General features: G+C 40.0%; 1 protein-coding gene across 1 annotated transcript; it reads left to right on the forward strand.

The window, feature by feature from the left end:
• The first annotated feature begins 3,332 nt into the window (after positions 1-3,332).
• Positions 3,333-9,952, forward strand: LOC120996200 (keratin, type II cytoskeletal 7-like). Its single transcript, XM_040425981.1, has 9 exons — positions 3,333-3,863; positions 3,993-4,225; positions 4,365-4,425; positions 5,176-5,271; positions 7,165-7,329; positions 7,439-7,564; positions 7,741-7,961; positions 8,432-8,466; positions 9,460-9,952. Exons 1-9 carry the CDS (start codon positions 3,420-3,422, stop codon positions 9,618-9,620), a joined length of 1,542 nt encoding a protein of 513 aa, XP_040281915.1. The 5' UTR covers positions 3,333-3,419; the 3' UTR covers positions 9,621-9,952.
• Positions 9,953-12,911: the final 2,959 nt, after the last annotated feature.

Raw genomic sequence — 12,911 nt, forward strand, 5'->3', positions numbered from 1 at the left:
TGACAGGTTCCCTTTAAAGCTGTTTAGCTAAAACCCCCTATGTTTCCGTCAGTATAAAGGCGTATTAGTGGTCACTATGGGGCCAATTTGTTGGCCTAGCTTATGTTGAAAGTTTGTCTACATGCCCGAAAATCTGTCCGAGTGTGTTCCAATATACCAAAATTCTGCCCACTAAAAACTTTAGACTAACTCTAAATTGGTATTGCCTGTACATTATTTTTTTAATCGTAGATTACAGCTTTATAAATGTATCTAAAAGGTAGATAAAAGCTGGTCAGCCCAGATTATAGTGGAAAACCAGGGAATGTCCAGGATGTTGGGAAAAAAAATGGGGGCAGATTTATCAAAACTGGTGTAAAGGGAAACTGGCTTAGTTGCCCATAGCAACAAATCAGAATTCACCATTCATTTTCCAAAAGAGTACTGAAAAATTAAAGGTTTAATCCGATTGGTTTTTATGGGCTACTAAACCAGGTTTGATTTACATCAGTTTTGATAAATCTCCCCCATAGTTTTTGGTGTATCTGAGTAATAAATGTGTCTAAAAATGAGTTGAACCAAAATTCTGTAACACTTAGCATAGCAAATGTGGGACAATATGTGTAAAACAGGTGAGACCATATGAAGAATATCTATAGTACTGACATCCCAAATGTATGGTTCAAATTAGAGATGAGTGAACTTCTTGAGATTTGCTTCTTGTCCAGTTTGAAATATTTTTCAAAAAGTTTGGTTTGGAACTGAATCGATTCATCACAAATCAAGGTTGCTTTAATTGCCTTAAATTTGGTATGGAACATCCTCTAGTCTCCTAGATCTAGATTTTAATGAAAAGATGTTTTGTTAATTTTGTCCGAAATTTTCCCTCCTTCTCTCTTCCTCACCCCTCCCTAAGGTCTTGATCGCAATGACATCAATAGTAAATCATGTCTGATTGACAATAATATATACAAGAAATGGGTAAACACATGTTTGACAGAATTAACAAATATCTAGTTTAAAAACACACCACTCCGTCGTGTGTGTCATGTTTTTTCGTATTATAAAGCAAATATTTGGAAACAACATCATTGTTATAAGAAATAAGATTTTTTACATAAATATGGAACATGAAATGAGAATTCACCTTTATAAAAACTTCACATTTACTAAATTGAATTTACCTGTTAGTAATAATAAAAACATGAGTATAAAGTAATGTCGCACTCGAATGAGGTGGTGATCTAAACAGAGGTGCTCCCACTAACAGACAACACCCAGTCTGAAAAGTAGGATAAATGTAAAAAATGGAAGTGGGGCACTCTCTTAAGCAAAAAGGGATCTTTAATACATATAAAATACAATAAATTCACAATAAAATAGATATACGGTTATTCTGTAATAGCAGCGGATGATAAATAAGACGGAAATCCTAAAATGTGGTTAAAAAAGCAAAATTTTTTAAAAATACATTAAATTGCAGTCAGCATAAATATAGATCCCAAAAGGTATTCCAGTTTTTAAATATTCAATGTTATTCAAAACATATATTAACTAGTATTCCTTTATATATTTTTTCCATTATATTTTTTGCACATTTGAAATATTGAAGCGGTGAAATGTTCAAATAAATCCAGATTAGAAACCAGTCTCCAATATGTATCACAGTCACTGAGTGATTCTAGAGCTTTCAAATTATGGACAATCACTGGCTATGAGTGAATGAACTTGCAATTTATATCAAAGTCATAAGCATGTAATGGCCAAAGTTCCAAAAGATGTAACTTTCAGTAATTCATGTGGACAATAATGTGACTGCCTTGTACTTTGTATCAAATGCGTCTCATAGCAAAAGTTCCAAGCCGATATGTCTTTCAGTGATCCATACAGACAGTGAAGTAACTGCGTTTGAATCCTGGCGCCAAATGATTTGTTTGTTCCACGTGGTTTCTATGTCACCAGTAGCGTGGTCAGTTGGCTTAGCGATTCCTTTATTCTTATAGCGATGTCCAAGCTTCACCGGAGTAGCAGTATCCTTTCTTTCCTTAAGGGGGGAGTAGATACTGCTACTCCGGTGAAGCTTGGACATCGCTATAATAATAAAGGAATCGCTAAGCCAACTGACCACGCTACTGGTGACATAGAAACCACGTGGAACAAACAAATCATTTGGCGCCAGGATTCAAACTTGAGGTAATAGCCCTTGAGACCGGGAGTACATCTACCCAACTCACCGAGTCGTGGGCTCTCCGTCCAGCTCAAAGACCACCGGGTAAGAGTGCATATATCCTACATCCCATACAAGCGATCGCTCTGTCTTAACTACAGCGGGACACCGCTGCACGCATCAGCAGTTACTTCACTGTCTATATGGATCACTGAAAGCCATATCGGCTTGGAACTTTTGCTATGAGACGCATTTGATACAAAGTACAAGGCAGTCACATTATTGTCCACATGAATTACTGAAAGTTACATCTTTTGGAACTTTGGCCATTACATGCTTATGACTTTGATATAAATTGCAAGTTCATTCACTCATAGCCAGTGATTGTCCATAATTTGAGAGCTCTAGAATCACTCAGTGACTGTGATACATATTGGAGACTGGTTTCTAATCTGGATTTATTTGAACATTTCCCCGCTTCAATATTTCAAATGTGAAAATAATATAATGGAAAAAAAATATAAAGGAATACTAGTTAATATATGTTTTGAATAACATTGAATATTTAAAAACTGGAATACCTTTTGGGATCTATATTTATGCTGACTGCAATTTAATGTATTTTTAAAATATTTTTGCTTTTTTAACCACATTTTAGGATTTCCGTCTTATTTATCATCCGCTGCTATTACAGAATAACCGTATATCTATTTTATTGTGAATTTATTGTATTTTATATGTATTAAAGATCCCTTTTTGCTTAAGAGAGTGCCCCACTTCCATTTTTTACAATAATAAAAACATATTTTTCAATCCTTTTCAAAAATACCAGAGAAAACAAGCTAAATATATAAATAGTAAGAAATGAAAAATTGTGTGTTAGCAGACGAGTTTTAAATGTCATCTCAGTACAGAAGACAAACTTGCTTAGTGGCCTATTTCTAAGGTAATAGTGCCTATAAAATGTGAAAATAAATTAAATCAAATTGAAGTAGAACATATTAACAGGCCAATTTATATTTTCACAATGTTATTAAGACAATTTAGTTTACACCTATATTTAGTAAGTGAGAAAGGAATGCCTAGTGGCACGCCATGCCCAAGACCAAGCCCTTTAATGTTTTAAAAGTATTATCATTTTCCCATGTGACCAAACCCTTATCTCAAAACATATAAAATGACATGTTGGTCCACTAAAGGGGCTAAGTCTAATCTCATATTCCTTCTGCTTTTGCTTCTGCACGGTGTGTAGACTTACCTTCACAAATCCACAATGAGCCAAACATTGGGTGCCAAGCTTGGAAAGTGTAATGTTGGGAGTCCTTGTGGCACTAAGAACTTTAGCAGCTGCTCAACCGGTGGTGGGTATGGAGGTGGAAAAGTCAGCTTCACTTCATCTTCAGTTATACGATCTGGAAGTAAACCTGCATACTCCACTAGTGGCAGATTTGGTTCATCTAGCCTTTTCAACTTTGGCGGGAACAAAAGGATAAGCACTGGAAGCAACAGAGGAGTAATCATTGGTGGTAGAAGCTATAGCAGCTTTTGTGAAAGTTTCCCTGTTTGCCCACCAGGAGGTATCCAAAATGTTACAGTCAACCAATTACTGCTCCAACCAGTCAACGCAGATATTGATCCAAATGCCCAAAGAATCAAAACAGAAGAACGAGAGCAGATGAAATCTCTAAACAACAAGTTTGCATGCTTCATAGACAAGGTAAGCCAAGTTTATAGTCTTTCTAATAGTTACTAACTTAAAATATCAACTGCGGGTATAAACATAATGCATGGCTGTTATGTTTTATACTTTTTGGAATTATATTGTCAAAACTATCTTTTATTTTAGGTTAGATTCCTTGAACAGCAAAATCAAATTCTGGAAACAAAATGGAATCTTTTGAAAGAGCAAAATCAAAAGATGGAAGCCAGGAAAGAATTTTACAACAGACAATATCAATCTATGTTTGATGCGAACATTAACAGTCTTCAAAGGCAAATTGATAATTCCAAAACTGAAAAATGCCGCCTGGAAGGTGACCTAAGTAGCATGCAAAATGTTGTGGAGGATTTTAAGTGCAAGTAAGTTATACACCAGCTGTGAGATAGTATTGGTATATCACATTATGGAATCATTTATGGATGTCTAGTGACATTTCTGATCACTGCTGAGGATTTTCCCTGTGTACAGGCCGAATAAATTAGCATTTTCCTTCCATAGATATGAAGAAGAGATTAATAAAAGAACATGTGCTGAAAATGAGTTTGTAACCTTGAAGAAGGTAAGTTTTATCTACCTTTGATTATTATTTTTTTTTTGTGTGTGTCTCATCTGCAGACACAGTTTAATTCAACAGAAAGTAATGTATCAGTATGTTGGTGTGTGTGATGAAACCAGAGAACCAAGAGGAAACCCACCCAAATAGGTGGAGAACATACAAACGCTATACAGATGTTACCTTTGGTAGGATCTGAAATGTGGAAAAATACAGTGATTGGAAGTAGTGGAGTAGTTTTTTTTTTTTAATTGAGACCAGAATGTGTAAACCTCTACTGTACTGCAAACAAAATAATATTGTATAGATCCTAAACATTAACTTTTTAAGAAGGATTTTGCAAAAAATTTGCATAGCAATAATAAGTATTAAGATAATTAAGTTGCTAAGGATTAGAAAAGTTATTTTTTATAAAGAAACAGTGACACTCTTTCTCATGGGCTGTGCCTAGTATTGCAGATCTTCTTCATTAATTTGAATGGTGCTGAGTTGCAAAGCCAGACCATCCATAGTGCAAGAGTGGCACTGGGGTTGGCATTGATTCTGGAAAAAAGAAGACCTTTTTTTTTCTCACAAATACATCCATTTCCCTAAAAGTGTTCTGGTCCAATAATCAATTGCTGTGTTCTGTAGGATGTCCCTGTTGTGCTTATCATATTCTGTGTAATGATTATATATGAATTTAATGTATTAAATATATCATTGTATAAAATGTTTTTCTCTATTAAACTATGATATTTTTTTCCCATTTCTAAGGATGTAGATGAGGTTTATTTGCAAAGAGTTTCTTTGGAGACCAAACAAGAAGCCTTGGAGAATCAGCTCAACTTCCTAAAGGCCCTGTATGATGAGGTATAAGTGATTTTATTTGTTACATAAGTTTTATGTGATGCTTTGGCTGGACCTTCAATAGACATAGATTAAAGCTTTTTTCTATAAAAGCATACACAATATTTGTGTTATAGAAATTGTGCATCTACCATATTTTTTACCCCATGATACACACTAAAATGGGGGAAAAATGCTAGTGCGTCTTATGGGGTGAATATACAGGGAAAAGACATATAAAATGTGCGGCACATTGATTATGCTCAGTACATCGCAGGCTGCACTGCATAGAAACAGCAGCCTGCGATGTACCAAACATCCAAGTTACCTGAAGAGGGAGAACCTGGCAACTGCAGCGTGTGCTCGCTGATGGGGATTGGCCGTGGCATGCGCTGGGTGGTAGGGAAAGGTCTGCTGCGACGTGCGCTGGCTGGTAGGGTGAGAGACCGGCCGGCCCTGTCTGGGGCTGGTTGATAGGGACCGGCCGGCATTGAAAAGGTTGGTGGGAACGCAGGAGCAGGCATATGAGGGACGGAGCAGGCTTTCCTGCCACCCATGCCTGCCCCACCTCTAAGTCTCCACACTGCCTGCTCCTGTGTACAAAGTATGAGAGCTGATGAGAGGCTGTGGGGCTGGTGAGAGGCTAGAGGGCTGATAAGAAGGGGCTGATGAGAGGCTATTGGGCTGATAAGAAGGGGATGATAATAAGGGGCTAATAAGAAGGGGCTGATGATAGGCTGATAAGAAGGGGCTGATGATAAAAGGCTGATAAGAAGGGGCTGATGATAAGAGGCTGATAAGAATGGACTAATGATAAGAGGCTGATAAGAAGGGGCTGATGATAAGAGGCTGATAACAAGGGGCTGATGATAAGAGTCTGAGAAGAAGGGGCTGATTATAAGAGGCTGCTGGGGGCTGATGATAAGAGGCTGCTGGGGGCTGATCTGAGGTCTTTATGGGGGTCTCATTTATATTGGGGCTCTTATCTGGGGTCTGATTGGAGGTCGCACACTTTGGAATCTGAGCTGAGATCTGATTGGGGGTTTGATCTGAGGTTTTATTGGGGTCTTATTAACATTGGGGGGGTCTGATTGGGACTGTCAGCTGAGATCTGATTAACATTGGGGGTTTTATTGGTGGTCTGACCAGAGGTGTAATGAAAAATATTTTTTTTCTTATTGTCTTCCTCTAAAACCTAGGTGCGTCTTATGGGCCAGTGCGTCTTATAGGGCGAAAAATATGGTACCATGTTTTTTTTGCACCTTAATTATAGAGTGTACGAAGAGTCTTTTATTTTAATCCTACACTCAGCTTAAAGCCTATCAAAAAGACATGCTTTAATATATTCCTTACATGTTTTATCTTATCTAGCCTATAAATCATTGTGACAGACAGACACTTATTTTTTATTTTTTAAAGAACATATTATTCCATTAAAATGAAAAATGAAAGACTGGTTTCTAATGAATATTAAAGACTTATGGAGAGTAGAGTGTTATAAAATGATGTCCCAGAGATGCACTGAACATTAAAGGCAAAGAAGTAGATGTCAGGATGTTCAATACTATTTGGAACCATTACATCTCGTTTCTTTTGCTGTTTGATGGCCAGAACAGACAAATTTGTCAATAGGATAGTTGCACAGTTACATAGTTAGAACAGTTGAAAAAGACATAAGTCCATCAAGTTCAATCAGGGGATGGGTGGGGAAGTGAATTAAGGAAAGGGGAGTGAGAAACTAGAATTGTACCTACCTATTGGGGAAGACTAGAGCCCTTTTTGAAAATGGGCACCAAATTTGCCTTGTGCCAGTTGCTTGGCACTGTAGAATTCACTAGAGAATCTAATAATGGTAAATGACAAAAGGTGATCATTTTTAGTGTTCTGACTAATGTTGAGTATATCATTCTGTTTCAGGAAGTGGCTGAAATGCAAGAACGAATTTCTGATACAAATGTTGTCTTGACTATGGACAACAACCGTAATTTGGACTGGGAAGGACTAATTGCTGAAATGAAGTCTCAATATGAGGAAATTGCATCAAAAAGTAAAGCTGAGGCTGAAGCTACCTATGCTAGACAAGTAAGGGATCTTCAAAATAAAAATTGCCTCTTATTGTATATAAATTTTGAATGGATATTGTGTTTTAGCTGCCATGCAAAAGGATGAGATTTATGTTTTGGTTTAATAGTATCAACAGCTGAAGGATGCAGCTGGACAACATGTAGATAGTCTACGAAACAGCAAGACTGAGATCCAAGAACTGAGCAGCCTGATCAAGAGAATTCAAGGTGAAATTGACTGTGTGAAAAAGCAGGTAGGTGTATAGAAGTGTCAAGTTCTCTAGGTTCATGCATTCTCATGGTTCATGCACTCTATGTACTCTCTGTATAAATTAGAAACTGCAGCATCCTATGGATCACTTTTGAAAATGATGGCAAGATTTCTTCTTTTAATAATGCCCAAATATATATTTTTCTTTTCTTTTCAAAGATTTCCAGCTTAGAGACTGCAATTTGTAAAGCAGAAGACCGTGGAGAACTTGCTTTGAAAGATGCCAAAGTCAAACTATGTGAATTGGAGGCTGCTCTACAGAAAGCCAAAGAAGATTTAGCTTGTCAGCTCCGTGACTATCAGGCACTTCTCAGTACAAAACTGTCTCTAGATGCTGAGATAGGCACTTACCGAACTCTATTAGAAGGGGAGGAGAGCAGGTGAGTACTAACTTGATCCTGAGCGGATCATCTAATCTACTTGGATACCTACACCTAATGTATACCTGAGTCCTGCAGTAACCACAGATATGCACCTGTATCAAAACTCAGGTCCTCTGGACCTGATGTTCTTTCATTTACATGTCCTGTTCAAATCAATAGAACGGACTCTTTTATCCCAATGGAGATCATTAAAAGGTGTTCTGCCTTTTAGTTAACCTCTTTTATGTGAGTACTTTACACAGAGTATGTTTAATCGCACAGGATCCCACTATTTGGACTTCAGGGATTAGATAAAGCTATCAGCAGATAAGAGAAGAGGGGGATCATACAATTTTGTGCACCACTATTTTTCAAGAGCATTACATTTGAGTCTAGAATGAGGATATTTTGAAACCAATACATTGTTCTATTCATCTCCTTACACTTATTAAACTTTTCTATTAATCAATCCATTTTTATTTTAATAGAATACATGGAGAAGTTGACAACAAAGTTAAGATGTGTAAGTACAATTTAGATTAATACGTCCTCCCTTGAGCTTGTAAGGTCTACATAACAGAAGAAGATTTCATATTATTAATGAAAAACTATAATGACTTCAAAAAGGAAATATACTAATCTAATAGTCTAGTGTGCAGATTACATTAATGTATGCTTTTAGAATAGTCTCTCAGGGTAATAGTCTCATCACTCTTCCTGTTTCAGGTACTATCATTTTTAATGTCTTATCTTACCATCAAATTCTTTTGACTAGCAACATATTTTTATGATTTAACGTAAAAAATAATGACAAAAGATAAAAAAAAAAAACGTAGGTACTAAGTCACTAATGTTCAGGACAGACATTTTATACTTTTAAAGGGAATCTGTCACCAGTTTTGCCTTATCTGAGGAAAGTATAAAATGGTGACAGATAACCTGAGCAAAATGCTGGGTCACTTAATTGAAGTTCTTTTGTTAAAATCTGTATTGAGCAGCTCATGCACAAGCCAAGCAATGGAGTCCTCTCAATACAGACCATGTGCCAGGGAGTCCTCATATTAATGAGTTCCTAGCTGCATATTCATGAGTTATTGCCCTTGCTGCTGATTGAAATCTTTCTTCCTTTTGCAATCAGTGGAGGGACACGGGGATAGATGGCACCTCACGGATAATGAGAGCTCCCTATCATGCACTCTGTATTGCGTGTACTATCATGCTCAGCTTGTGCTGGTGCTACTCAATCCAGAATTTAGTAAAATGGCTGGGTCACCTCATATAAGGTATCTCTCATTTGTACTGTCTTCAGAGAAGGCAGTATAAAAACCGCGAAAGATCCCCTGTTTTTGTTAGAAGGGTCTCCCAACTGTATGTTGATCACAGGTCACCCTTTATCTACCTGCTATCCCCGTCATACCAGTTTTCTTTGTGATTTTCATTGTGCTTCTTTACCTAATATAAATAGAACATATGTATTAAATGTAGAGGTCTCATACCAATCTGCTTGTTCTTGTAGGTGTCTTCAGCGCCACTGGAAAAGTTGGCAGTTCTGTGGTATCTGACTGCGCTCCATGCAATGTCAAAACTCCTGTGATCAAAGTAACAGGAAACCAAAGTGGAAAGACAATATACTCCACTGTGACCTCATCTCAGAGTACCTCCAGGAAGCAGTACTGATCACAACTTGAGATACTAGGAAGACATATTATAAGTGAAACCAGTCTGTGCTGTTGTTCCATTAGTGTATAAAGATGGGCATAACAATTTCTTCTTCTTGATGCATACTTACTGCATGCAGGTTCTATATATAGATGTCTAGTGTTTTAACGTCATCTTAACAAATGAATGCAAACTTCATTGACTAGAACCTGGGCTTCAATAGCTGATTATCTATATTGTATAGTTTCTATTCTCTCTTCCTACTGAAACTACTACTTTGGCCTTTGTCGCTATCACTGCATTACTGCAAGACTGTATCTTATCCTACAATAAAGAGCATGTTGAACTCATAGCAACATTGTTTCTTATGTAATATAGTGTTGAAGATTTGTCATCATATGTCATCACCACCACCACATGTTACTCATTTCGACTTAGTGGAATTAAACTGTACAGTTAGGCTGAGAACACTCATACAAATAGTCAGATGCAAACGAAGACCACGCCCACACAAAGTGGGCATGGATTTCAAATTGATAGTTCATGGATGCAAGTCTTTGCCAGTAATACCACAGTTGTACTGTACCTACAAAACACACACCCTTAACAATCCTGTTAACGACTGTGCGCCATTAATTACCAGTCTGAAAACTGTGCCCATGTAGCATGTAACCACTACTAAGTAGAGTCGAGCGAACACCTGGATGTTCGGGTTCGACGAGTTCGGCCGAACTTTCGAAAAATGTTCGGGTTCGGGATCCGAACTCGACCCGAACTTCATCCCGAACCCGAACCCCATAGAAGTCAATGGGGACCCGAACTTTTGGGCACTAAAAAGGCTGTAAAACACACCCGGAAAGGGCTAGAGGGCTGCAAAAGGCAGCAAAATGTAGTTAAATCCCCTGCAAACAAATGTAGATAGGGAAATGATGAGTTAACATAAAATAAATAAAAATTAAACAATATTAATTGGAGTGAGGTCCCATAGCACAGAATCAGGCTTCAAGTCACCCACCAATGGAGAAGGTCACTTACTATTATTTTGACCACAGCACCCAGACAAAGGAGAGAGGTCCCACAGCAGAGAACCAGGCATCATATCACCCACCACAGGAGTAGGCCACCATTTAGTTACTTTGACCCCTACACCCAGACAGAGGAGAGAGGTTACACAGCAGAGAATCAGGCATTTAGATCACCCACCACAGGAGTAGGCCACCATTGAATCAGACCCCGGCAACCATGTCAGATGGCACAAGCATAAGCTTTATATCAATCAGCACAGGAGAAGGCGACTTTGACAGACTTTGACCCCTACACCCGGACGGAGGAGAGAGGTTTCAAAGCAGAGAATCAGGCATTTAGATCACCCACCACAGGAGTAGGCCCCAATTTAATGGGACCCCGGCAACCATGTCAGATGGCACAACCATCAGCTTCATATCAATCAGCACAGGAGAAGGCGACTTTGAAAGACTTTGACCCCTACACCCAGACGGAGGAGAGAGGTTTCACAGCAGAGAATCAGGCATTTAGATCACCCACCACAGGAGTAGGCCCCCATTGAATCAGACCCTGGCAACCATGTCAGATGGCACAACCATCAGCTTTATATCAATCAGCACAGAAGAAGGCGACTTTGAAAGACTTTGACCCCTACACCCAGATGGAGGAGAGAGGTTTCACAGCAGAGAATCAGGCATCATATCAACCACCACAGGAGAAGCCACCATTTAGTTACTTTGACCCCTGCACCCAGGAAGAGGAGAGAGGCACCACAGCACATATTCTGGCATCATATCAGCCACCACAGGAGAAGCCACCATTGAGTTACTTTGACCCCCGCACCCAGGAAGAGGAGAGAGGCACCACAGCACATATTCTGGCATCATATCAGCCACCACAGGAGAAGCCACCATTGAGTTACTTTGACCCCCGCACCCAGGAAGAGGAGAGAGGCACCACAGCACATATTCTGGCATCATATCAGCCACCACAGGAGAAGCCACCATTTAGTTACTTTGACCCCTTCACCCAAACAGAGGAGAGAGGTTCCACATCAGAGAATCAGGCATCATATCAACCACCACAGGAGTAGGCCACAATTTAGTTTATTTGACCCCTGCACCCAGGAAGAGGAGAGAGGCCCCACAGCACATATTCTGGCATCATATCACACACCACAGGAGAAGGCCTCTTTCAGTGATTTAGGCCTTTGGACCCAGACAGAGGAGAGAGGTCAGAGATTAGCTTCATATCCCCCAGCACAGCAGAAGACCGCTTTATTTGACTTAGGCCTCAGCACCCAGACAGAAGACAGAGGTAGCATGGCAGAGGTTATGGCTTCATGTCACCCCTTAGTTTAACCGGCCACTTTCATCTGGTTAGGCCCCGGCGCCCAGACAGAGAAGAGTTTCATTCAACTGTGGGTTTCATAAAATTTGTATCAAATAAAGAAGTGGCCCGTAGCACAACAAGACATGTTTTAGGCAGTTAATAAGGACTACTCTGCACAAGGGAGGGACAGGTCCTGTGGGATCCATGCCTGGTTCATCTTTATGAAGGTCAGCTTGTCCACGTTGGCTGTGGACAGGCGGCTGCGCTTGTCAGTAATGACGCCCCCTGCCGTGCTGAATACGCGTTCAGATAAAACGCTGGCCGCCGGGCAGGAAAGCACCTCCAAGGCATAACATGCTAACTCTGGCCACGTGGACAATTTCGAAACCCAGTAGTTGAATGGGGCCGAACCATCCGTCAGGATGTGGAGGGGTGTGCAGACATACTGTTCAACCATGTTAGTGAAATGCTGCCTCCTGCTAACACGTTCCGTATCAGGTGTCGGTGCAGATAGCTGTGGCGTGGAGACAAAACTTTTCCAAATTTCTGCCATGCTAACCCTGCCCTCAGATGAGCTGGCCGTGACACAGCTGCGTTGGCAACCTCTTGCCACTCCTCTGCCTTCACCTTCCACCTGTTCCCCTGTGACATGTGGGAATGCTCTCAAGAGCGCCTCTATCAGCGTGCGCTTGTACTCGCGCATCTTACGGTCGCGCTCCAGTTCAGGAATTAAAGTGGGCACATTGTCTTTATACCGGGGATCCAGCAGGGTGGCCACCCAGTAGTCTGCACACGTTAAAACGTGGGCAACTCTGCTGTCGTTGCGCAGGCATTGGAGCATATATTCGCTCATGTGGGCCAGGCTACCCATGGGTAAGGACAAGCTGTCCTCTGTGGGAGGCGTATCGTCATCGTCCACCGTATCCCCCCAGCCACGCACCAGTGATGGGCCTGGGCTGCCACCCCGCTGTG

Source organism: Bufo bufo, chromosome 3 (assembly GCF_905171765.1).
Source record: "Bufo bufo chromosome 3, aBufBuf1.1, whole genome shotgun sequence".
Taxonomy (NCBI): Eukaryota; Metazoa; Chordata; class Amphibia; order Anura; family Bufonidae; genus Bufo; species Bufo bufo.